The following is a 27747-nucleotide window of genomic DNA, read 5'->3' as shown; positions in this document are numbered from 1 at the left end:
AGCGAACTTAATAAAAACATAATATTTAACAAAGAAAGTTAAAAAGAAAAAGACTCAAGAGCGCCACCTGACGGAACAGGAAAACTTTAATATGTTTTAAAACAAGCATCTGGTCTTTTTGGGCCTTTGGATCTTGGAACTTGAAAGAAAATAAAAGGAACTATATTATTGTCAAAGAACCACCCAGTAATTTGGGAAACAGTTGGGAGGCCAATTAGAAGATTTGAAATAAAGATTCAAGAGTATGAATTGTTGAAAATAAACTCAAAATATATTGGCTGAAATAAGATACTGGACTCTGAGATTGAAAATATCTATCAAAGAAGAGGATTTCAACTATTAAGGAAGAGGAAAGAAAAAGAAAAAAGGAGAAGATATAATGGAGGAGCTACTTGACTTGACTACTGGACTTACAAGACGTAAGATTGGATATGCAAGATACAAAGGACATGATAAAAATCAAACTTGAAATGTGTAATTATGTATTACAGAAATTAGAAATGGTGACTCAGCATACACAAGAATACAATAAACCAGAGGGGGAGGATGAAAACAAGGTGAAAAGGTGAAGAGTGAAAGGTAATAGGTGAAAAAAAAAGGGATAAGGAAGGGGATTCTGCAAGGTAATATGTTGGGATGTATAAGAATATATTGAAAATAGTATTTTGTAATGATTCATAGAGAAAATACAATGCGGAATCTGAGAAAAATATATATATTTGTATTTTATACTAAATAGGGAGATTGATATTAAGGAAGAATGAAGGTGGTTGGCTTGAATTATTAACTAGAGGGGACAACTATATTTACAGATAAGGATTGATAAAATGACAAATGTGACAGGAAAAAATAATAATATGAGAAATAATAAAAAGGAGATGAGAATTTTAGATAATATTGTAAAATAAGATGAAAATATGCTAAGAAAAATGGAAGGAGATATATTAGATTTGGAATTGAATAAATGAATATAGAATTGAGATAAGAATTTTAGATAATATTGTAAAATAAGAAAAGAGAACACGAATTGGGATTGAATAAGATAAGCTTAGTATTTAATAATGATGATGATGTAATATGAAATTAAACAAATAAAATGAATAGGTAACTATGGTCATGTTTGTATTGAGAGGTGAAACCTGGAACGACACTGCTTGCCAAACGAGAATTTTTCATTTTAAAAAAATAAAATGAAACAGAGGGAAAATTGAATAATGGAATTATTAGGTATGTTTAATTGATATGTTGGTAGGCATTTGTAGAGAATAAGGTTGAAAATAAATATTGAAGAAGTATGAATTAATATGAATATAATGCAATGAGAGATGTATGATATACTGATGCCACCCTGTTAATGTATTGTTGTTATATGTAGATTGAAATAAAAAAATGGAAAAATAAAGAATGATAGATGTCTATGCTCACCAACTGTCAGATCCGTGTATCTGCCATTCTTCAATGGAAGAAGAAGCAGTGTGTGGATACAAGTAATCCTTTTTGATGTAACCTGAATATCCTAATTCTTGTACTGAATCTGTATGACCTAAACGATTTACAACTGTGGGCTGGAGCCCCCAGATGCCTGGAAACCTGTCACCCCTTGGAGAGATAGCGAGAGGGGGCTATAAAAATTCCAGCTCCAAAAGAAACTTCCTGGGAATCTCTTCTCAACTACGTTCCCAGAAAAAAAGGGGGGAGATTAACATGTTGCTTCTTCGTATTGACCAAATCCACATCAGACTAAGAGGAGGGGTTCTAACTCCCTTTATCTAAACTGCATGCCTGGAAGGATATGAGATTCTGCTTTGAATATTGACTTCCTGTCTTCCTTTTCAATAAAGAATTCCTTTTGAAATATCCAGTTTTCAAAAGTTCATTCTTATCCTCCTAGGGGGAGAGAATCTAGATTCTAGTCTTTACAGCAACATCATTTCAGTTTCCGCCAGCAGAGAGCAGTAGAAAATTGCTTTCCTGCTCTAATCAAAAGATGGTACAGACATCAACAATCATCAGGTTTCCAGGCTCCTTTCACGCCGCCCATCAAGAATACTGAAGGTTGCAATGGTAGGGCAGGTGGGACCATGGCTTAAGCCAGGGATCTCCAAACATGGCAACTTTAAGACTCGTGACTGGGGAATTCTGGGAATTCCGACAACTTTAAGTCCACAAGTCTTAAAGTTGCTATGTTTGGAGACCCCTGGCTTATACATTAGGGGGATGGGATTGATCCGAAGATATCAGAGGACAGAACTGTTGCACTACATAGCTTGCTGGCGTTGGGGGGAGGATCAAAAAAGGCAAAACAGCAGATACAGCAATGGTATCCATAAGCAATACTGAAAATTTTTTCCACTTATGATGAGCCCAATGTGGAATTGCTATCTTTGACAGCAGTCAGCCTATCCCAGTGTGGGAAGACAAACTTTGAATGCAGCAGGGATGCTACCCCCTACAACTTCTGAATATGAGGATCATACTATGATGGGATGATATATGTAATGCGGTACATGTAAAATTACTAAGCATGCATGCAAGATCATAGATGACTCAAATGATGCTAACCAATGAAAGAACTCACTCCAAACCCAATGTGTTTGAACTATATATAAAGTGATTCCCCATGAGGTGCCTCTCCTTGTTTATTTATAAACAGGCATTAATCTACCTTTCCAGCTTGGATTCTACTTTAGTATTATTACCTTTATTGTCAGAATACAACATGTGTACAATGAGATTGGCTGAGCCTCCCTTCGTGCACCCCCCCTCAACACAACTCACAGTGAGGACAGAAGCCCCCAACCCAGTCCCAATCTTATTGCACTATGTAATCTTGTTGCACAATGCACCGGCCCCACAAGTTTATCCTACTATGTTGACATGAAGTTATTTTCCGTTCAGAAGTCTGACAGCCCACGGATAGAAACTGTTCTTCAGCCTGTTAATACAACTGGCTATGCTTCTCCTTTGCTATGCTATCTCCTACCCAATGGTTGGAGAGTGAAGAAGTGCTGACCAGGATGCGAGTCGTCCCTGAGAATTTTCCTCACTCTTCTTAGGCAGTGAGCCCTAGTGAGGTCATCTAGTGGTATCAGGGAACAGCCGTGCTCACCACCCTCTGTAATGTTTTTCTATCCATGGCTGTCAAGCCAACATACCACACTGTCATGCAATATGAGAGGACACTTTTCTATTGTGGGCCGGTAAAAGGAGGTCATCAGTCATTTTTCCACTTTATTCTTTCGCAAGACCCTGAGGAAATGGAGTCTCTGTTGGGCCTTTCTGGCCACCTGGGTTGTGTTGATTTTCCAGGTGAGATCTTTGCTGAGGTAGACTCCCAGGAATTTAAAGGAGGAAGCTCTCTCCACACAGCGCCCCCACGATGTAAAGTGGGGTAGGTTCCTCTCTCTTCTTCTAGAAGGCTATTGTTATAGATAGTCCTTGACTTACAACAATTTGTTTAATGACCGAAGTTACAATGGCACTGAAAAAAAAGTACTTATGAGTGTTTTTCAATGGTTTACAATCATTGCAGCAGTAGATACATTATCAAAATTCAGCTGCTTGGCCACTGACTCATATTTATGACAGTTGCAGTGCCCCGGGGTCACCCTAACCCTAACCTCCTGACAAACAAAGTTAATGGGGAAGTCAGATTCACTTAACAACCATATTGCTAACTTAACAACTGCAGTAGTTCACTTAACAACTGCGGAAAGAAAAGTTGTGAAATGGGCCAAAATTCACTTAACAAATGTCTCACTTAACCACAGAAATTATGAGCTGAATTGTGGTTGTAAATTGAGGACTACCTGCATTGTAACTCAAGGATTATCTGTATTGTGTCCAATGTTTTTAGCCCATTTTATCATATTCTTTTGTATTTCATTCTCTGTAATCAACTTTCGAACAGGCTACAAAACTGTAGCAAAACTGCCACAATACCCTCCATGAGACATCAATTCCCCTGCCCACCGCCTCCGATTTGTACTGCTCTCTCTCAAGTCCTCCAGGGTGGGGTCCTTGAGACCTCATCCTGTGGCTGATGGGCCTCTGGTTTTTGAAATTTGCTAATTTTCTCCAGATTAATTTTAATGGCCTCTTGCATGGCATTTCTATTCTCTGTATTAACTATTTTGTTTTGTAAGCCACCTAGTCATATCAGAGTGGGATACTATACATGTAATAAATAAAGGAATAAATTGTTATTGCCCAAGTCCTATTTTGAAAGAGACTTTATATCCAGTTATATGGAACATCTTACCAACTTTGACAGATCTCAAATAAATTGAACCTAGTTAGGAAGACCACAGGATAGCGGGTTAGATCAGTCGGCTGGGAATTTGGGGAGCTGAAGTCCCCACACCTTAAAGTTGGCAAGGTTGAGAAACACTGGACTACATGGAAAAACAAACAAAAAGGTAAACCATTATTGGACTGCTACCAAAAATGAAGTCGCCCGGAGCAGAGCTCCAATAAATAATATGCAGCTAATCAACGAAGCCTATTGAAATAAATTTAGCTTTAACAAACGTGGCGTAAAGACGAGACTCTGCACTACATCTCCAACAGGACGCTCTGGTGGGAAACATCACATTTACATCGAGTAACATTGACCCTGCTACAAGGACAAAGCGTGTTTTTGTGCTTTTTTTTCTTGCAACTAGAACAAGGACTCTCAGTCCCGATCCCACCCCCCCCACCGAACCAATTCAGGCGACGGAAGAGGGTACCACGTGCTCCACCGCGACAAAGAGATCTCTGATGCGCATGTGCGCGGAAAAAAAAAAAGGGGGGGGCGCCTGCGCACCTCGTCTGGAGAGTCTCGCTTTTCGGCGGAGCGGCCCTCCGGTGCGCCTGCGCGAAGGGAGTCGCAGCGAGTCCTGCGCAGGCGCAGTCGGGCACTGACTCGAGGAGCGGTTGGCGGCGGCCGTAGTTGGCGCGCGGCGGAAAGAAAGGCCGGAAGCGCAAGCACGGACGCCGCGTCCCCCTTCTTTCCGCTTCCCGCCCCGGTGGCCCCTCCGCTCCGTCGGCGTGGCAACCCTGTTCCCTCGCGCGCCTTTGCCGCTCCTTCGGCCGCGGATGCAGCGCCGCGAGGATCTCGCCGCCGCCGCCGCCCGGCTGGGCCGGCCGCCGGGCCCCGCCGTGGCGGCTCGACTCCAGTCGCCTCAGGCGGCGGCCTCCCGCGACGGGCGGCCCGCGGCGGCGGCGGGGCGGCGGAGGGCGCGGGCCTCAGCCGCCGCCGCTCCTGCCGCCCTCGGCCACCAGCTCGGCCCCGCCGGCGCCCAGCGCGGCGCCCACCCGCTGATGCCCGGCGCGGTCTCCGCGGCCAAGGCCGAGCCCGAGAACAAGTACCTGCCCGAGCTGATGGCCGAGAAGGACAGCCTGGACCCCTCCTTCACCCACGCCATGCAGCTGCTGCAAGCAGGTAAGGCGGCGCCGGAGGGCCGCCCCCGCCTCACGCGCGGCACGGCGCCAGGCTTCTCGCGGGCGAGGAGGCGCGGCTCGCGGGCGGACGGGCCCCGATCGGGGGGCGGGGGGGGGGTTGGGAGCCTCCCCGGAGCGGCCCTGGGTCCCCGGGAGCTCCTCCTGCCTCTTAGCTCCGTGTCTGTGGAATCTCTCCGCCACCCGCGGCGTGGAAAAAAAAAGTTCCTTCCACTCTATTGCGAATAGAGGCTGTTTTTCTCACTGCCCGCCTTCCCTTAGAAGGAGAAAGGAGGGGACGGTTCCTTTCGGAGACAATTACTACGATCTCAGTTGGATCCGTTGCAACATTTCCATGCTGATTGCCACCCTTTCAGTTGGGGACGGGATCCAGGCCGTAGGATCTTCCTCTTCCCGCGCGTTTCCTTTGTGCTTTCCCAGCGTGTGGTTTCTTCGGGGACGTTTCAGCTCCATAGTTGGAAAGAGCTGATTCCAGAGTCATCGCCGCGGGCTGGAAGAACCTCTGCCCGGTTGGCTGGTATGGAGCAGGGGTCGCCAACCTTTTGGACCGCAGGGACCACCAAACTCATCGTTTCAAATCCCGAGGACCAGGGACCCTGGGAAAATCCCCCCCCCCAAAAAAAAGTCTGCAGGAAAATTCCCCACCCCATTTTCCTACCGATGGTTCTTTATTTGGGATCGCAGGATACTCTCCAGCTCCATTGGGAGCTCCATGGGGGGAGAAAGAAAAGAGAGACTTTTGCCTTCTTGCAAGGAAAGCAGCAGAAGATGCAGAAGTCTTTATTTCTCTCCCCCCAAACTCCGCCAGAAATGACTCCATGAGAATTGTTGTACCAGCGCAGCCTCTTGGAGCAGGAGGCCTTGCAGGGTCCCAAAGATTCATTTCTGGCAGAGTTTGGGGGAGAGAAAGAAACGCTTTTGCTGCTTTCCTTGAGGGCAGCCAAAAGCAGAAGAAGAAAGAAGTGGAAGGAAGCAGCCCAGCGGCCAGGCGCATGGGGCGAGTGGGGCACCCTTTCCCCCCTCCCCTCACTACCTCCTGTTGTTCACAATGCAAGCGATGCAAGCCTTGTGTTCCCCTGGGCCGTGTGGGCGGTGCAGCCTGGATTAATTGCTTTGGGGGGGTGACATTTTTCTGTGGATCACCAAAATTTTCTCACGGACCACCAGTGGTGCCCGGCCCACAGAATCCTCCCTCTGGCCCTTTTCCTTTTCAGAAAGATTTCGCCTTGGGCTGGCTTGAAAGTATGACAGATCATGCCATGAGTTTTATACCTCTTCTGACAATATTGCTTTCGTAAAGCACCAGTGTCAACACAGATGGTGGTGTAGCTATGTGCAGATATTTTATCTGTTTGTTTGTATACGGTACTTATTGTTCCTGTAAGTAGGAAAAGTAGTTCTTTTTCACATATTCATACCACATGATTATTACAAACCTGTAAATGTGGTTGGTCTTAACATAAAACACTCTTTTGTACTTAGGAACAGCAATCAACAACTTACCTTAAGTTAATTCTGGGTTGCTTTTTTCTTCTCTGATACCTGAGTTTCTTATGAAAATGAGTATTTCAAATGATAGTTTTGATTAAAATCTGTTTGCTGATTATTTACATTGCATTTATTGAGGAACATACACGTTTGAAATAACGTGATTCCTTGTGTTTGCATACCCAAATTTAAGCTGCGTGTTTTGCTCATCAAATGTTCAGGCTTCCAGCCTTCAGATGTAAGAAAGTATATTTGAACAAATCTCTGTTTGTGTGTTACAGTGTAAGTTTTTGTGGACTAGTTCACAAACAGATTTAACAAAGGTCTGGTGTCAAAAAGTATCAAATTGTGTATAATGATAAATTCAGCATTTCTATACCTAGTGATCACAGAAGATTTTAATGAGTATTATTTGCACTCAAAAACAAATACATTCATTGTGGTAAAAGATAATATCATAATGAATTGAGCACTATAATCTTATAGTCTACCCAAGACTCCTTTTGTGGCAATAGGTTAACCCAACTATTTTTCCAGAAAATCTTTACATCTGCTTCCACTACCAGACACTGGCTTTAATCTCTTCCAAACTGCTTTGCTAAAACCCTCCCAACCAAAATAGGATTGTACAGCAGATTTACTTAGGCGGTTTTGTAAATATAGCAAATGAGTTGATGTAGGTGAAGCATGTCTCGACTATATTGTGAATAGGCTATTTTTTAACTGCCTTTCTTCCCTTAGAGGAAGGGGATGATTCCTTTCGGAGAATATTAAGATCTTAGTTTGATCTGTTACAATATTTCTATGCTGATTGCTACTCTTTCAATTGGAAATATAATCCAAGCTATAGGATATTCTCTTCCCGCATTTCCTTTGTGCTTTTCCAGCATGTGATTTCTTTTGGAACAGTGCGATGGCACCATTTTTAAAAGAAAAAAAATGTTTTTACTTGGTTTTTTTCCAGCACACTCTGTAATAACAGTGGTTTTATCTGTTCTGAGGAATTATAATAGTTATCTTAACAATTGGTGTAGTAAAGCTGATGCTAATTGTTTTTAAAACACTGATTTAAAAAGACAAAACTAAGAATGCCTTTGTTTTAGAGAAGATTTAAAAAGAGATTTTTCCGTGTATCCTTCTCGTCCAGAGACTTTGTAATCTCTCTCTATGCCATTGCTATGCATATCTGCATTAATTCTTGTTTCATGCTTCTGGAACCAACCAGAGTGGAAATGGCAGTCTTTGTCTCACTAGCACCCCCTTCTCCATCTTAATAGGATCTAATCGCAACAGTGCAGCTGTTGTGCTTTCAGGATCTTCTTACATCAAGTGAATCTTAACTGGCTGGAAATAAGTACTGTAGTCAGAACGTAGAACAAAGAGCCGGGATTTGTTACTTACTTTGTTTTTCTTCTCTCAGTAAGGTGGAAGTGTTCTTGCTCTGAGGACCAAGCAGATTCTATATTGGAAGAAAATGTATTTTCTTTTCCATACCAGTTGGAAGATCTGTAGTTTAATTTTGCTGGAAGGCACTGTTATTCATTCATTTTCAGTTTTGTATTAAGGTTTTGTATTAATAATACAGTTTTGTATTATTCTTACCCATGAGAAGCATTTACATATCCTTTTAAATGAAGTCAGTTACCTCACAGCTCTAAATTCCATTTGTTGAAGCAAAGATGAAAAACAAGATTTAGAAGAACTTATCTTAAATTGTTGATTTCTACAATTGAATTCTTGACAATCGTCATCCCTTTTCTATCAGTTGCTTGTTGTTCCCTGTTATCTCTGGGTTGCTAGACTAAAGAATATAACAATGTCAGAATAATTCCCTTCTCAGAGTTTCATGTCTATTTTAATGCTTGTTGCCTTTGACGCATTTATTCCTTTCTGAAGAATTGGAATTAAGTGCTTATTTTTCTGAAACCAGAAAGTCGTCTTTATGTAAAAACACCAACTTTTGATGCTTAAGGAAAGCAGTACTTGCAAGGGCAAAGTCATTTATTCCTCAAAGGAATGAATGTGTCAAAGGCATCAAGCCTCGTGGGGAGTTAAATTCTGCCAGTTAAATTCCATTTCCACCAATAAAAGAGAACCTTGCTGGCTTTGAGGGCCCATGGATAGTTTTACCTCATTTTATCCTGTATTTGGCCACATCAAAAAAGCTTTTCAACTCTTTTTTTCCTTGTGACCCTGCTTTCGGATTTTGCCCTCTCTTTGAATGTTTTCTGACCAAATGTATCTCTGTATGCAGCACGTAAGTTCTACATCAAGAGAGGGCAGCTTACCCAGTGATTGGGCTGAATTGGTAAAATATGTAAGGTTCCCCAGTGCAGGGTCTATGGAGTGGCATCGGGCTGTGGTGCGGCATGCCAGCAACTGGGCCACACAAACAAGCAAAGCCCCATCCACAAGATGCAGGCAGCACACAAAACCATGCCCTCTCTTGGTCCGTGGAAAAACCTTTCTCCATGGAACCAGTTCCTGTACCCCAAAGATTGGGAGCCACTGCTGCACAACAACGAACTTTTAAAGCAGTTTCTTCTACTACTATTGGAGGATTTTTAAAAGATTAATTGCTATGTGATTTTTTTCTTTCATGGGAAAACTGGAACAGTGGAAAAACCATTTTTCTGTTGCAGGCACATTTACCAGGCTCTCCCTCCATAGCATTTAGGGTTAAAAATAGCCCTATTACATCAGCAATGGCTACATTAAAGAATTGCTGATGGTTGAACACAGAAGCTTTTCTAACTAAGTCGAGATGTGAAATTTGGAGAGAAAAAAAAGGTAGCTTTGCTTATTTTTGAAGAATTAGAAATAAATGCTTATTTTTCCTGAATCCAGAAAGCCTTTTTTATGCAAAAACACCAGCTTTTGATGCTTAAGGAAAGCAATACTTGCAAGGGCAAAGTGATTTATTCCTCAAAGAAACGCCTGTCTTTGACCTTGAGCTCTCTTGTTGACTTTTGTAAAAGTTGCTTTTCCTTTAGGCATCAGAATGCAAAAATGGAAACAACATTTATATTCTTAAAGGGATTAGAAGCAAAGAAAAAAAAAATCATTGTTTTGTTCAGGCCAACAAAGTTCATTTAAAGCCTTTAGCATTGACAGGAAGTCCTTCTCATGCTTTTTGAATCCCAATAAATCCCAGAAAAGATAAATATGTACAAAGTAGCCAAAAGGAAGCATTTTGTTGAAAAATATGGCTTTAAAACTCAATATGCTGTAGTATATATTGAATATTATATATATTATATATAGCTATGCAAATTAGAATTGAATTCTTATAAATTCTTAATACATTTGTGGGGATATGTCTCATTCAAATATACATTGGTTAGAATCTCTCTCTATAAAACCGAAATACCACTCACACATCATCAAGAAATTTCCAGAACCGAAAAGCCTACAAACTTGAAATTAGGCACGCACGTTCCTCTTGGCTTCTAGGTGCTCACTGAGAAAGGATTTTTCGAAATGACCATCAGCATTAGTATTTTGTATGTTATTATTAATACACTCTGATGCTGAGTTCTACTCCCCCTCCCCACGTGAAAAAAAATCTGTTCCAAATACAAGCAGAGGAGAGGAGTTTCAGTTTTACGGCAGCAAGCAGCTTTAGTACAGAACAGTTGAGCTAAGCCACACCCAGGCTCCTTGCTCACACAGCAAATATTGTTTCCAAACAGCCCTCAACTTTCTCATACTGACAGGATGCTAGCCAGATCAATACCGATGGTAAGCAGGGGCAGAATTTTTTCCCCCCTTATTTTCCTCCCCAAAAATTAAGCCTGGCATAGTTTCGTAGCGAAGCACAGGTATCGAGCTAGTTTAATATATGAGCTATGAGGTTTTGATCCAATCAAAATTCTTGATGTCTTTATACAATGTGATCTTCTTTTGCCTTTCCCCTCTATTTTCCCCCCTTCATTTCTTTTGGATTCCAGTCTTCCAGTTTGTAGATCCTTTTTACAGATTCCTTATCTCTAGATAATTCTGGGTCTGTTTGTGTCTTCCAAGTGCTTGTATATCGGTGACACAGCTGTTCCAAATCTGCTGGTTGAATAGCCTTTCTGCATAATCTCCCTGGATAATGGATAAATGGGCTATGATAAAGGATGTTTTTATTACCACATGCAGATTCTGAAGTTCTCCCAGAGCTTAACTGGTGAAAACTATTCTGGCAGGCCTCTGCTTAGCTGGATAAATTTTGCTTGTTCTATATCTAATTTTTATCTGCTCAACCTTTTTAATCACATATGCTTTTCCCCTCCTAAGCATTGCTGCTTTATTGTGATGTGGTTTAAGCCAGTTTGAGTGATGGGTAGGTTGTCAGGGTTCTGGCAATTGCCCTAATGAGCTTCAAGCCAAGCTTCAAAAGAATCCAAAAGATTTATTAGGAGCAACATTTTGGCATTATCCCAGTTGAAGCCAACTCTGACACATGTAATTCATGGTCACCTGTGATCCTGTTTCCCCCCTCCCCTTGGGTGTGTCATACATCAGATTCTCCAAGAAGCACGTTCATTGGCTGGGTGTCATCAATCACATTCTCCAATGAAGGATTTTCATGGGCAGAAGATCTGGTAGCCTAGCTACAATCTTGGTAAGATAAGCGTGGAATCTACTTCTGGTCCCCCGCTTATGGCAACTCAGAAACAGGCATGCTTTACGAGTTGACATTTGACTCCCCTCACTTCTTGAAGACCTACACAAAGCAAAACCAAATTGAGTGCAGGTATAGAATTTAGGGTTGCTACACACACACACACACCCAGGCTTGGTTGGATTTTCTGCATGGAATCTTGCTATGAGGCAATCATCCTGAACGTTCCTACTCTTCACCCAAGATGCCTCTGATAAGGGGTAGCCCTTCCAATTGATTAAGTATTGGAGTTGTCTCGAATTGAGGATTCGCTGCACCTCATAATGGGTTTGGCCTCCTATGACCATGGGATCTGGGGGCTCACAAGGTAGGGGCCTCAGGGTTGATCTGAGCATGGGTTTTAAGAGGCTACTATGGAATACTGGGTGTATCTTCCCTAACAATCGGGGCAATTTCAATTGCACCATGACTGGGTTGATGATCTTTACTATGGGGAATGGTCCCATAAACTTTGGCCCCAGTTTCTTGCTAGGGAGCTTAGCCTCAGATATTTTGTGGAGAGGTAGACCTTCTCCCCCAACTGGAATGGCCGTTGCTGGGCTCGGTGTTTGTCTGCCTGTTTCTTATAGATCTGCGCTGCTTTAGCTAGCACTTTTTTAACATTCTCCCAAGTTGCTTTCAGCATTGACATCCAATTGGTCAAACTGACTGATGAGGGGGATCCCTTGGATACTCAATTGTTCTGGTGGGCTCTCTGGGAGGGTTGCTGATGAGGAGGGGCTTGGGGTCCCCTTGCTATCCTCAGTCTGCGGCTGCCTCCTGCCACCAAATGGTCGGGCCCCACTTATCTAGCCAGGAGAGTCCCAGTATGACTGCATCTGTCATTTTGGGGGCCACTACTAATTGAATGGTTTCCCAGTGATCTGCTAGCTCTAGCCTCACTGGTTCAGTTAAGTGAGTGGCATGGGCCCCTCCCAATAGAGAGTCATCGACCTGTTCGAACCAGATTGGGTGGGCCAGCCTTTTTGCTCTGATCCCCATTTTCAGGACCATGGTTAGGTTGGTCAGGCATCTAGTGCAGTCTGAATCTATTAGGGCTTGGAAAGTCCCCCGAGTCCCTGTTTTTGCGTCTGTGAGTCATACTGGGAAGACGAAAGGGGGGATCAGTCCACTCTTCATTGGGTCGTTTTTGCCCTCGTCCTCGCTGTCATAGGAATCCAGCGACTGGTCATCGTTGCCTGGGGTTCCCCCCCCCCCTTTCAGCTTGGTGAGAAGGGACCACTGTAGCCTGAAGGGCCTTCGGGCACGCGTTGGTGGCACATCTGGGGCCTCGTTCCCGTTGTGCCCATGGTGGTGGCTCTGGCCTTAGTTTCAGGGCTGGGATTGCGCATGCCGCTGCCATTCTCCCATGGCTTTGTCGGTGTTGGAAAAAATATACAGTAATTCAGAATATAAATCAATAAATATAGATCCAGGCTCCAATTTTATTTTCCCTGAATATAATTATAATGGTAGATAAATTGACCGCTTCCCTCACAAACTCTGGACATCAAGTTCTCTAAGGAACTTAACGTTCTTTGCCTTCATACCAAACAACAACAAAAATCAATACAAATACTTTCTTTTTTTATACATAAGTTTTTATTCTTTAAAATCAAAAATACAAAACTCTATTAACAGTAAATGTGTCATTGTATATACATATTTCTCATTTTGTGACTATACATCATTTTTACCTTTCTTCTTCACCCACTCATACCACCTATCCCATATCGCATAATAATCATGATCATCCTTGACTCTTAGTTCCATCGTGAATTTGTCTAGTTCAGCACAATCCATTATTTTTTGAATTAAACCCTCCTCTGATGGTATTTTATCATTCTTCCAACCTTGTGCAAAGATAATTCGTGCTGCAGTTAGGATGTGTACAGTGACGTATCTCTTATCTTTACTCAAAATCCCTTTGATTGTACCCAATAATAATGTTTCTGGTTCCAAATTCAATTTATACAATACAAATACAAATACTTTCATAAGCTGTCTCATGTCAGAGAGTCACGTTTACTATATAATTCATTTTTTAATCTTTTGGTGTTATAAGCCAAACTTTAGCAGACTTTCAAAGCACAGTAACATAAGAAATAATAAAGTATTATTGCAAAACAAAATCCAAATTAAAAATCTTACCACCACTCCCATGCTATCTCAAATATATTTACTAAAGATCCGTGCAAAGCATTCAAAACAAATGCTTTGGAGTGCTAATCATTTAAAGCTTTTTCATTGTTTGCAGCACTCAGAGCTACTTCCGAAGCTGTTTCTAACTGTCTCCATGTTTATGTGCACACAAAACCACTTTGTTTCTCACTAATGCTAAGTGAATACACTTTTTTTGTATGCATGTAATCCCATTATATTTATTTGAAATGATTCACAGTTGGCTGTTAGTATTTGCTCGATCTAGCAAATAGTTTTTATTTCATTAGCACTGATGTCTAGAAGTTTCTAGTTTTTTCTACTGGCTATATGAATGCTTTACATGACAGTCATATATATATGGCTCCCAATATATAGTGGTGGGGAGTTTGGCTGTGTTGCCATTTCTTGATTGGTAGGTGGAGTTGATGTTTGCAGATTGGCTGGATTTTTCGTAAGAACATGTGTGGCTGAGATATTGGCTGTGTGTCTGTCAGCCTCCTGTGTTGTAACGACCTGGGTAATGGGCTGTGTGATGACCTTCTGAGTTCTATTGTTGTGACATCCTGGTTCTTGTGCTGTAATCTGGGTCGTTGGCTGTATTGCATCCTGAGGTTTTGTGGTGTAACCTCCTGAGTTCTGTGATGTGATATCCTGAGCGGGTATATATTCCATATATTTGTATATTGATTTTTAACTCATTTTTATCTCTTGTGGGCCACACAGAATCACTTACATGAGATGGGCAGCCATACAAATAGAGGCAATCATGTTTGACTGACGATTTACAAGCTTATATGAAAGTATAACAATGAGGGAGGTCTTGCAAACTCCTTTTTGCACCAGCCTTTTTATAAGTCATGCATTTCATTTAGATAATAGAAGTCAGCTGATAACTGACTTTTTTCTTTTTTTAGAAATTGACAAAATTCAAAAGGGTGAATCAAAGAAGGATGAAGAAGAGACCTATCTGGACTTGTTTTCTCATAAAAACATGAAACTGAAGGAACGAGTTCTTATACCGGTCAAGCAGTATCCTAAGGTGAGATACCTGTAACATCTGCAAAAGGATTACCTTCACTTTATGACCACTTTCGGATTATAGAACGGTAATAATTATATTAGCATAAAACTGTTAGGAACCAGATATTTCCCAGATATGTTGGACCATCAATCTATATTTGCCACAATTGTGAAGCCTCAGAAATTAAATTTCAAAGGTAAAAAAAATAGTGGGCTGAGGAATAGGGAAGGAGATTGGCACCAGCATCCATTCCTGCAGTGGCCTGAATATATGATTGGTAGAATCCAATAAGGGCAAGTGTCTGAAAGGATGAAAAGAAGGAAGAATGCCAATCCAAAATACATATAGGTTTAGAAGGGCGGGGGAGCAAATGGGCCCAAAATAATGGAGTGAAAGAAAATAAGGGAAAAAACAGCAAGGATAGTATGGAAGATGCAAGACATGTAGCTTTTCAATGTGTAAATCACAAGCAAATGCTACAATTGCTGATCTCCTAATTGTGATCTGAACCTGTGTTTGGTTCTATTCTTTTACGTCTTAATATAGGTTTGGTAGGGGAATAAATAATGCAGCAGCTGGTAATTTGGTAAGTAAAGAGCCATGGTGGCACAGTGGTTAGAGTGCAGTACTGCAAGTTCCTTCTGCTGCCTGCCGGCTGCCTACAATTTGGCAGATCGAATCTCACCAGCCTTCCATTCTTCTGAGGTTGGTAAAACGGGGACCCAGATTGTTGGGAGCAAGATGCTGACTCTGTAAAAGGCCTAGAGAGAGTAGTAAAGCACTGTAAAGTAGCATATAAGTCTTAAGTGCTATTGCTGAATGATGTATTCAGAATTAAAGCAGGATTTTTCTATAATGTAGTGATGAAAGTTATTCTGCAGAATTGTCATGTTGCTTTCCTGCCTATACCAAAATTCAGAATGTTTCCCTTTTTGGTTGGAATACTGAAGTCAGCACAGTTGCTACTTAAATAATAAAGTTGTGCTGCCCACCATCATGACAACTGAAGAAAGTTATCTTTTCTTTCAGTTCAATTTTGTTGGGAAGATACTGGGCCCCCAAGGCAACACCATCAAGCGATTACAGGAGGAAACTGGAGCAAAGATTTCTGTCCTAGGGAAGGGATCAATGAGAGACAAGGCAAAGGTAGGACTCCCTAGACAAAATTTTGAGTATCTAATACAACATTTACTTATCTGTCACCTTTTGTTACCTGCAGATTGACACTGTAGCTTGAAGACTAAAGGTATTTCCTGAAGTTAAATGAATCTTGAGAGTTCTACTCTCAGCCCCCAGACATTGCAGTGTGACCAAGCTCTGAACTGATGTTCATTCCTCAATGGCTTTTAATGAATACCTCATTAGAAGATTTTTCTGACTGGACTTAGCACATTGCATGATGTTGAGTTTACAAATGGATTAACAGATTAAAAAAATGTTTTATTTGGATAAATAATTCTGATTTTTTGTTTCCATAGAAATTGAGTAAATGGGTTATAATTTCAAAATGGTTGCCTCCAAATTTAAACATCTTCAGGCAGCCCCAATATTTTGCAGTTCTATAAATGATCTGGGCAATAATCCTATTCAGGCTTTTACTACCAATGGACATGAAACACTTGAAGTGGCCAGCAGGAATATGGAAGGGCTAACCTCACCCCCTCATTGAAACATCCCTCCCCCACCCCCAAAAGACATGATTAGTATCAGTCTGAAGTAGGATCTTATCCTTGCAGAAGGCATCCAAGTTAATTAGGATTCCTATCTCAATGAATTCTCTATTCTGACTGCCAGCTTTCAATTACCAAGAGTGTGGACAGCAGGCATATCAATGTTACAGAAATGAGAAGAACTGAAAGAACTGAAGGATTACCATGATCCTTCTACGGTAGCTGTACTGTATTTAACCTTCAAGGATCACCATGAGCCACGGTGATGCAGTAGTTAGAGTGAAGTACTGCAGGCTACTTCTGCTGACAGCCGGCTGCCTGCAATTTGGCAGTTCAGATTTCATCAGACTCAAGCCTTCCATCCTTCCGTGGTGGGTAAAATGAGGACCCAGATTGTTGGGGGCAATAGGCTGACTCTGTAAACTGCTTAAAAGAACAGGTAGAACATTCCTAATTCTTAATTCCTTCACAGTACTATAAGTTTTTATCTTGTGCTTGATGGATAACATTAAGAAAAGCTAGGAAAGAAGAACAAATCTTAGCTGTAATCAGATGTTAAGAAGTAGTGTGTGATTAAGAATGGTTTGTGTCTATTTTAAAATCCTAATTATAATTTATTTGTGTTTCCAGGAGGAAGAATTGCGCAAAGGAGGCGATCCAAAGTATGCTCACTTAAATATGGATCTGCATGTTTTCATTGAGGTCTTTGGCCCTCCCTGTGAGGCTTATGCTCTTATGGCCCATGCCATGGAAGAAGTCAAGAAGTTCCTTGTTCCGGTATGTAACAGTTACACACACACACCCCTTTCTAAATGTTGTGCATAAAGGCATACAAGTACATATGACCACAAGGGGCTTATGACACCACTTCCTATTCTATCATTTAAGCAAAATATCTATGACTTGCAATTTTACTTTTGTGTTCTTCATTTGTTTCTGCTTGTCAGAAGCCAATTTTGATGACCGCAGGACACTGCAACATAAACGTCATAAATGTGAGGATTGGTCACAACTCTGTTTTTAACATCGTCATAACACTGAACCATCGCTATTGAGGCAGTCGGTAAAGAAGGGCTGCCTGTATTTGCTATCTTAGTTTTCTATGTCTGTTTAACCTTTGGAATTAATTGAGTCAGTCTTGCTGTTGTTCCTTCAAGACATTTTCTAGAAAAATGGCCTCTGGGCATCCAAAGACACAAGAATTTGAAATGTTTTGCAAAAAAAGAGTTGGTAAACGTCTTAATGAAATAGAGAAATTCAGACTCTTTGGATGGGAGACCAGGAAATATCAGAGCTAGACAAGGAAGAGAAAAAAATCAGAGGAAAAAGGAATGGTGAAACCTTTCCGTGTTGTCATCTTGAAGGACAGGTGATGTGTTTCTTCTAAAGATTCAGCTCCTCATTACACAGTACAATCTTACTTTGGAGAAAGTGTTGGAGACTCACCAAAACAAAGGATCCTGGAGGAAGTAGACTATCTGGTTCCTTTGCGGTCAGGATTCAGAGGTAGCTATGGCAACTGAAACAGCATCACTCATTCTTACGGATGAATGCTTGATACTCTTCCCTCCACTAATGTTGTTGCATCCTTCTGGACCACTTGTGAGATAAGTCCTGTTAGGTAAAGAGATGAAAAAAGAGCCCTTGGCCACTAGTGGGTCATGTTGGCCCTGTTCAGCATCTGTATGAGATGGGTCATCTGCCAGTTCAAAATGAGCGATAATCAGTATGCTCTTGATATCAAGTTGATGACCAAAGGAAAGTTCTGGTGGGCATCTGAATTTGGTTAAATCCCAGTGAAACAGTGTTGCTTATTTCTAATTTTCCAAATTCCTACTTCATTCTGATGAAATTGCTCTCACCTACAAGGAGCAGGGCTCTTGGTGTAGCACATGAAGACGATGGCTAGAAGAGCTACACCTACCAAAGGCTGGTGTGCCAGATATCTCCATTCCGGAATAAGGTGCTGTAACATCAGTCATTTCGACCTTTGTCATCTGACACTTGGATTATTCATTGTGAGCCCCGTTTGATGTTGTGTTTGCAAGCACCAAATCAGAAACTGGGATGCCATGAGTTTAGTACTGCCTTCGGCAGCTGGGTGAGTTTGAGCCAATCCCCTGCCTCGGTTAGGGAAGAAGATAGTGGCAAACCATTTCTAAAAAAATTGCCAAGAAAAGTCACTAGGAGTAAAGACTGAGGCACAAAGGCGCAACCTACCAACCTTCCTCTGCCTATGCATAAATTACAAGTGGTTTGCAAGACCCCCGCCTGCTTGTTGACTGGCCATTGTTCAGAATAAGACCCCTTTTATAAGAACTGTCTTGATCACTAATAGATTTCCTTTATGGAACAGGTCCTTATTATCTATGGGTCATCTTTTTCGACTGGGACCTCCGCTCTGTTCATTCTACCTGGCAAGTGCACATTTCGTTCTTCCAAGATGTCAAGAGAATGGAGTTTTCTTGAATGCCAAGACTTGATAGAATATTGCCTCCAAATTGAGTTTTTTTACCTTTTACTTTATATTGATTACTGTAAGGTACTCAGTCTGTTATTGGGACAGCTTATACATTACATGGAATAAATAAATAAATAAATAAATAAAATTAAAAAGACCTTTCAATGAAGTCACCAGGAACTGAGCTCAATTGAAATTGGTATTTTTTTAAAGAAAACTGATTAATTTTACTATTTTCAAAGGCACTCTGCTACAAAAAATATATTTCTATTTTCTAAAAGTATTGTCTTCTTTATCTGTTTAAAACTTCCTTGAATCACAATCTTGTTAAGCTTTTTGCTTTTAAATTAAAATCCTTTAAGATAGCATTTTTTCCTCTTAATTGCAAGAAGCTTTGTTCTTCCATTCAGAATATCTATCTTAAATTGTAAATTATATGCAAAAGTGCTTAAGAAAATGAGTGTTTTGCATTATATCTTAAAGGCTGCACCAACAGACCAGATCTTTTTATGGATGCAGATTGTTTGTTTTTAAGGAGACTAAATAATTGGTGGATTTTACAAAATAAGAAGATACTGGTAATACAAGCCAGACTGTCTGACAGAAACTACATAGGCTAATTGGGACTAAAGTGTTAAAGGGAGAGAAAAGGAAACCAGAGAAGGAGAAGCTTGCCTTTTATTTTTATTCTAGCAAATGAGTGTCAGGTCCCAAGAACAACATGTGGAGTTACTTCTGAGTAATTTATTGTCCACATATAGGCAGAATCTTGCCAGATTAAAGCATTTCTCTGAATAATTATAGTTAACTCTGTTAACAGAATTGGCGGGGAAGGGCCGCCTTAACCCTATTCCTCCCTATTAGAATTTCCAAGCCTCTTTATCCTCTGGGAAAGAGCTCCTCTCTCCTGGGATTCCAGACTACATTCCACCACAATGCTGTACTTTAACTTTCTCATACTGGCATCAACAAGAAAAGCTGCAAGATTGGTATATGGTAAAACAGGTTCGCTAGAACAACTACAGATTAGAGCATTTCACAAAATTTGAAGAACTTAGTAAATCTGAAGAAAACATTTGAAGAACTTAGTAAGAAAGTGACTGTAATGGTTATCAATAGTTTAAATGCTTTTAAAAAAGAAATGGAAACTGGATTTGCAAGAATAAATAACGGATATGAAAGAAGGGGTTAAGAAAATCTAAGAAAGATGAAAAGATTCTGTACTATGCACCATCTCCGGTTGGAGAAATTGACAGAACTTGCTGAGATGGACAACTTGACCTTGATGAGAAAGAGACAATGTTTATTTTTATGATTGGAAATTCCTTATAGACTATTTGTATAAAATAAAAGCAATGAACATTTATGATTTTGATTATTAGATAATTTAAGGGAAGAAGAGAGTCATGTTATTTTAGAGAGAAAGATTAAAATATAGTCCTTTTACGCATTGATACTATTTACTTTACTGTTAATGTTTCTAATTTTAATGCTTAATATTTTAATGTTTCTAACTTTTAATAGCCTGTAGTGTTTTCATGGTACTGTAAGCACCCAGAGCCACTCAATTGTGAGATAGGTAGCATATAAATTTAATATAAACAAACAATTGTACTTATAACTGCTGTGAAGAATATTAGAAGCCACTTTTTATATCTTTATGTTTTTAATATATTTTCTTACTGCGCTTAGAGCCTTCTCTCTTATTTTTCTTTTTTATTTTCTCGATTATAATTTAGTTTTTATTGCTTTAGTATTTTTAATAATAAAAATTATATTAGCAAATTAAGGAAACTATAAAAACTAAAATTATCAATTCGGTTTTCAACTATGGAAAACAATGAGACAATTGGACACTGGAATAAAACGTTGCTTGAGACTGGTTGTCCTGTGCTGCGTGTGTATTGTGTTTGATTTATATGACTTCCCATCTCACCATAGTGATTCCGCTTACAGCAGATTGCTTGAAGCCATTTGTGCACCCTTTGATGGAAGAGAGGTAAAAGTACACAGCAGAGACAGAAGTGAAAGAAGCAACTTAGATTTATTGGTGGATATTAGAAACATAGAAATTCTGAAGAGACAAAAGAATGTTTTGCAAAAAACATATGCTCCTGTTTTGCAAACAGAATTTGCTGCTGAGTGCACAAAAATGGTCTTTCAAATTAAAATGCTCTGTATATAACAGAAATTAATTCTCTTTGTTTCTATATAGGATATGATGGATGATATCTGCCAGGAACAATTTTTGGAGTTGTCCTATCTCAATGGGGTGCCAGAGCCAACACGTGGTCGGGGGATCTCTGTCCGTGGAAGGGGAGCAGTTCCCCCTCCCCCACCTGTTCCTAGGTAATGAACAGATTCATGGATAATTAATTTGAAATGATTAAGCATTAATATTGCACTTAAGTTTCAGAAAATGAACAAATGCCATTAAATAAAACAGTAATTTTTTTTTAGTAAATTTGGGAGAGTTACGTCTGTGGTATGAGTCCTGTTAAAAAAGTGAGAACCATTATAAAAATTGTTCAGTTTCTTTTAGACAACAAATTTGGAATGTTGGTTTATTATAGTATATTTAACTTGCCCTAGAACTATACAAGAGAGTGGTGTTATTTTTCCAGCAGACTTCTTGCCATTCTTGTCTCTTTATCGTGGATCAGTTTTCATTATACCCACCCACGTAGTTGTACTAATATATTTTGCAGTGAGCAAGGATGATTTTTGTCTAAAATGTCTCCAATGTCAGGCTACCTACCTGGTTTCCAAACTGGATTGAGGAGGGCATATCTTTCACTATTTTGCGGATAGTTTTAAGTGTGTTGCATAGCTGACTTTTAAATATATTTAAATAGCAGTATTCCTTTGGTTCATCCTTTCCCAACTTTGGCCATTTCCAGGTGAAGTGACACACTAGCTGTAGAATTGACCTCAGAACGCTGCAACCAATGTGTCCATTCACGCTTCTGGGAGTTGAAGTCCACATATGTGGAAGTTGCCATGATTAAGAAACACTGCTTGAAGTCACCCTAACTTTCACTGTCCTATACACGTTTTAATTTGCCTCATCTCTTCCAGGGTCCGCTGATAGATTTGCCTTACATTTGAAAACATTGGCTTTCCAGTTTAAAAAGTCCCAATTGATTCAAAGATTGAATCTTGGAAAATAAACTATTCTGTAAAATTTTTATCTTCCCCTTTAAATAAAAGAATCTGAGCCAGCTGTTTTGGTAGCAAATAATACTGCTTCCTCTTTTTTATCCATATTTTCTGATCAATCAAATAATAAAATAACTAACCTTCAGTTAGAGGTTTCAGACTCTTCTTAGTGCTAAACCGGGGGTCCCCAAACTTGGCAACATTAAGACTTGTGGACTTCAACTCCCAGAATTCTCCAGCCAGCATAGCTGGCTAGAGAATTCTGGGAGTTGAAATCCACAAGTCTTAAAGTTGCCAAGTTTGGAGACGTCTGTGCTACACTAACTTATTTTTTAACTGACTTTGATAGATACTTAAACTTATTTAGACTGGGTTTCCAATTTGGGCATTTCTTTCTCTGCTTTGTGAAGATAAATCATTTTTATCTCAGGTTGTTTTCCTGAGAAGCAACTGATCAGCCTTCCTGCACAGACCACCTGTATCGCTTTTTTCTGCCTTTTCTGAACAGAGGACGTGGTGTGGGTCCCCCTCCTCCTCCTCCTCGTGGAGCCCTTGTACGGGGTGCCCCAGTGAGGGGCGCAATTGCAAGAGGAGCAGCTGTGACCCGCGGAGTCCCCCCTCTCCCAGCAGTGAGAGGGGCCCCTGCCTCAAGAGCTCGTGCAGCCGGCATTCAGAGAATACCGCTTCCTCCTCCTCCTGCACCAGAGACCTACGAAGATTATGTAAGTAATATTAAACATTGGATGCTTGACGGTTTGAGAGCACCTTGGAAACAGAGTTGAAGAAGCTTCCTGGATGAGAAGCAAAAACATCCTCAAAGAAAAACCAGAAAGTCCAGTTTCCTCTTGAAAAAGCAACTTTGGGACAATCATGACCTGGATGACTGAGAATCTCCATAGACAGTTGCTAGAAAGAAATAGCTGTTAGGACATAGTTACAACTATATCATGAAATTTTAACCCTAATCTTGAATTATCTTCATGATCAGTTGGATGATTTACTAAAAAATTTTTTTAAAGAAATTCTGTTCCATGGAAAATTCCTATGAGCCTCCTCAAGTTCAAGTGCTAAATCATCTTTCCAGATGAGTTTAAGGCTTTTTCTGCTTGATGGAATTTAATTAGAAGCACCATTCCCTTCCCTAATGAATCCCCTGTGCAACTCCAGCTCCTTGACCCCCTTCTCTCTTTTTTTGTCCATTTCAGGGCTATGATGATGCTTATGCTGAGCAAAGTTATGAAGGATATGAAGGCTACTATAGCCAGGGTCAACAGTAAGTCCTCCCTTTAGTTTTTTTTTTATTCCAGCTGTCTGGTATTTCCTGGAAAGTCTCTTGATTTGCTTATTACCCTTTCTACTGTTTGTCACCTGGGCTTATTTTCCCCACAATTAGTGAAGAATTCAAGATTTTTGACTGAGTTCTCTTTAGTTTTAGGACTTGTGTTGAGAGCAGATCACATATTTATGCAGAAATACTGAATATTCAAAAGGGCTCACACTTTTTGAAATACCTTTATGATTGCATACTGGTTGCTCATTCTGGTATTCAATATACCTTCATTCAGCACTTGGCCTTTCTTGGCCCTATCTCTTTCTGTGTTATCATATACCTTTGCTACATAACTCTTTGTATTTATCTCTAATGTTTTCCCAACAAAACCAGTTCTAATTTTCATATAACAAAATGAGCAGGAGCACACACAACCTTTTCACCTGTCTGTTTTTTGGTAATATACCAGGGGTCTTTGGACTTGGCTAGGAAATTCTGAGAATTGAAGTCTGGAGACTCCCTGTAATAGACTAAGCACGGCTGCTTCTGTTTGTGTTAGGTCTAATTCTACTGAGCATTCTGCCAAACTACACAAATTAGCCTTGCTCTAAATTTTTCAGCATACATGCATATAGCTTACTGCTTCTCACTGACTATGTCAGTAAATTGCATGTCAATGTCCTGTTGGCATGCGTAGCAAAAATCCCTCCTGGGACATTTTTTTTATTTTACTGACAGATCCATGCAGGCATAGAACAAGCAAAGCCAGTTCTAAGGTTTTGGTGCAAAATGCACCATAGTTTTTTTTTTAAAAAAAACCTTTTCCTTCCCCGGGCCGTCCATTGTTCACTGTCCACCAATCCAACTTACACGTTTTATTTTGGGAAAACAGTCTGCACCTTTCGAAAGTCCAATGCATCTGACCTTGAGATTGCAAGATTTTCTCAGGTTGCAAATGGCATACGTAAATTCCTTTTCTTGTTCCCAACTCCCCACATATTCCAGTCATATCTATCCCCCTTCCTTAGCTTCTTTGTCAAGTTGCAAGTGGGAAGAAATGCCTTGCGGGTCAATCTTGACATGTATCTCTTGGTTAGTGTGATGCAGGGAACAAAATATTGATTTTTTAAGGAAGTCTTTCAGATATGTTATTCTATATTTAAGTAATGTGCTTTGGCTATATATGTGACATACATGAGTAAGACTAAAGGTGGTAACCTAGTCTGCTGCTTTGTTTTCTTACAAAAAACTGTTTTGCAAAAATCTCAAATTAGGCCGTCTAAGTAATAGCAGTATAATATCTAGAAAACATCAACACAGCCTCTTCTTGTTCTTGCAGGGAAACAGAATATTACGATTATGGACATGGTGAAGCTCAAGAATCTTATGAGGCGTATGGTACGTCTGTGTGTCAGGGGATAGGAACACAGTGATTGTATGGATTCGAGTTTTATTCATTAATTGAATTTGGGCATCAGATGTTTTGCTCAAACAGAGATCCTATGACAAACTGGTAACGTTTGTAGGGATCACATTAAGAATATATTTATTTGGTTTTATATATATCCCACCATTATTATTTGTATAAACAACAGAAAGTGGTGAACATACCTAATGCACCTTCCTCCTCCTATTTTCCTAAGAGCAATCCTGTGAGGTGGATTAGGCTGAGAGAATGACCAAAGTCACCCAGCTGCTTTTATGCCTAAGGCAGGACTAGAAGTCACTGTCTCCCAGTTTCTACCCTGTGCTTTAACCACTAGACCAAACTAGCTCTTACAAATTGGAGCAATGAAAAGCAGCTTCAGGACTTTATACAGAAACTTCAGTCTGGAATTTATTCCAGATTGGACAATACCGAACTTAGGGTATTTTTAGCATAGTTTCTCCATTTTGTTTCAAATCCACACAGACCCTCTCCCCCCACCCCCCAAAAAATAGTCTCTGCCTTTTGGAAATCACTTGTCTGGCTTTGAGGTACCCCCAAAAGGGCCTGTGTCTTTCTGGACATTGAGCCCAGATGCCCTTGCTAATTAATTAGTGTGGTAGGAGCAGATGTTTCAACTGGTTTCCTGTAGCCATAATAAGAAAAATAAGATCTGTGGAACACTTCAGGGAAACAACAGTGTTGATTGGAGTACAAGTCATTTGTCCAAGGGGGAATTGATTTTGGAGGTATTCGGTAGAATTCTGTTGAAATTAATATGCAGTTTTGGGAGTTTTAGCCAATCAAAAGAAAACAGAAACATACGTGATTTCCTCTTGTTTTACCATCCTAAGCCTTTGGTTCCCCCCTCCTTCTTCTATTAAGTATTGTGAATGAGTTCCCTCTTGTGTGCCAGCTTTTCTTGGACCTATGAGAACACATTTATACTGTCACTTTGCTGACACTAAGCAGGTGTGAGTATAATTGCAGCTCTTAAGCTCAGCATAAGCCACCTTAATTCCTAAACGGAGAATATAACATGCTAAGTAAGTGGCTTAAAGGAAAAAAACAAAATGGTTAGAGGAAAGCTTGAAAGCAGCATTTAAATCTCACTGTATGTGTTCTGATGATGAGCGTAATATGGATATGCAGAGTTCACTAATCTGCTGATCTATAACATTTCCAGGACACTTATATCCCCAAACTATTCAGCCACCCTGGGAACAGTTTTGCACATAACAAATGTGGATAGACTCACACTTTTTCTTGAACAAACTGCTCCTGAATAAGAAAGTACATAGACTCTCGTTAATCCTGTTTAGGGTGTTCCTGGTGGAATGCATAGTTTCATTCGAAGACATGATAGCTGGGGAATATTGGGAGGTGAAGTCCACACATCTTAAAAATTGCCAAGATGGAGAAAAAGTGGCACAGAAGCTTTCCATCACTAAATGCATGAATCAGTCTGAAAAGACCCTGTTTAGTGGCCTCTCACAATCTCTTGGTTAATGGGATCATCCTTGCCCCAGAGTTGCTACCCTTTTCCTCTTAGCTAAGTGGGCAAATGTGATGGTTTTTGTTTTTTGTTTTCATCTCACAGGTCAAGACGACTGGAACGGAACTAGGCCTTCGCTCAAGGCCCCTCCTGCTAGGCCAGTGAAGGGAGCCTATAGAGAGCACCCGTACGGACGCTATTAGAACATTCACCAGGGCAAATCACCCTTTTGAACAAACAGTTGTTTCTGATTCTAGTGTCTCCCAGGATTCCTCTTGCTTTACCACAACAGACAAGTAATTGTCTCCCTGATTTTTCTCTGGCTCCCTTTTTCTCCCACCTCCATCCTCCCTGACCACTTGACCCTAGATTCTGCGTCTGTATGTAGTATTTTAAATAAGTTAGAGTTAGAAAACTGAATTCAACTTTTAAGTGTGTAGACTGCTTTTCTTTCTCTGTTTAGATTATATATAAAAACAACAACAACTGTACCTTTAAAAAGAAAACTTTGAGATAAAATGTTAGTTTCCAAAGTGACATGCTTGCTTAACAGTTATGGAATTAAAGTTTGTTAATCTTTAAATTTTTTTGTTTTGTTTTTTAGGCAACCCATAAAAGTTCTAGTTGCAGAATCCCAAAGTAGGCTACATTTCAAAATTCAGAGTTTTTTTTTTAATGAATTAAAATGTAACTGTAGTAATTGCCACAGTTAAAAAGCAAGGTCAAATGTCAAAATTTTGCCCTTAACAGCAAATTGCTTGATTAATCTTAACTTTAAATATCAATAGGAAGGCTCCTCTAGAACAAATTAAATGGTGGGGGGTTTTTTTCTTCAGTAGATTTAATTTTTTTAAAAAAAAAAAATTAGGTTTGTAGAAAGATTTCCAATGTGGATATTGAAATTTGTCCCCAAATTCTGGGATGCTAAAGGCAGAGGTTTTCAAGCAAAAAGTGTTCTTAGCTCAATTGTGCATGAAGAGATTTTAAGAAAATGGACATCTAGCTGCTCTGTAATTTTATATTGCTCTTAACTGCCCAGTGTTTTGATATTAAGAAATATTAAATATAAGTAGCTGTGCATTGTGTCTTTTTTTTTTCTTTAATGGAAAGCTAACACGAGTGTTTGCAGTACATAATATAGTTCAAGCTTACAATTGGCAACATTATCAAGCTTTTAGTCATTCCAGTGACATGTTTGTGTGTCTCGACACTCGTATTATGTTAAAAAGGGACATTGCAGCTGAAAAACCAAGGAGAGCTTATTTTGTACATAGATTTGTACACTGTCCTCCCATTTTGTTCTTGGAAGATTAAATGCTACTACATGTGTAAGCTTGCCGAAATAGGTAGCTAAAATTTGTCAAGATGTCTGCAGCAGTTTGTCAATAAAGTTTAGTCCTTTTTTTTAATCAAAGTAAATGTGATGAATTGTCATTTTTTTTTAATTCTGGTCAAGCAGTAAAATAGATTTTCCTCTTTCAATAAAATTTAAATTAATGTTAAA

General features: G+C 40.0%; 2 protein-coding genes across 3 annotated transcripts in view; one reads left to right on the top strand and one right to left on the bottom strand.

Moving 5' to 3' along the window:
* The window catches only part of PTP4A2 (protein tyrosine phosphatase 4A2), a 51690-nt gene extending 46213 nt beyond the window's left edge, over positions 1-5477 (bottom strand). The window contains exon 1 of one of the 2 annotated variants that reach the window (XM_087939540.1): positions 5353-5477. The gene's annotated coding sequence lies outside the window, so the exon portion shown is untranslated. The remainder of the gene's footprint in view (positions 1-5352) is intronic. The other variant, XM_087939541.1, reaches the window with a different exon arrangement.
* On the top strand, positions 4933-27747 carry KHDRBS1 (KH RNA binding domain containing, signal transduction associated 1). Its single transcript, XM_087939538.1, is given in 11 exon segments — positions 4933-5187; positions 5189-5294; positions 5297-5425; positions 14656-14780; positions 15792-15908; positions 17063-17209; positions 21109-21242; positions 22561-22774; positions 23258-23325; positions 24662-24720; positions 26349-27747. Coding segments are annotated over 11 exon segments (1305 nt in total). The 5' UTR covers positions 4933-5079; the 3' UTR covers positions 26447-27747.

Source organism: Pseudonaja textilis, chromosome 10 (assembly GCF_049901715.1).
Source record: "Pseudonaja textilis isolate UNSWEBS1 chromosome 10, rPseTex1.2, whole genome shotgun sequence".
Taxonomy (NCBI): Eukaryota; Metazoa; Chordata; class Lepidosauria; order Squamata; family Elapidae; genus Pseudonaja; species Pseudonaja textilis.
The sequence above is the reverse complement of the archived record's forward strand: the minus strand, read 5'-3'. Positions and strand labels throughout refer to the sequence as shown.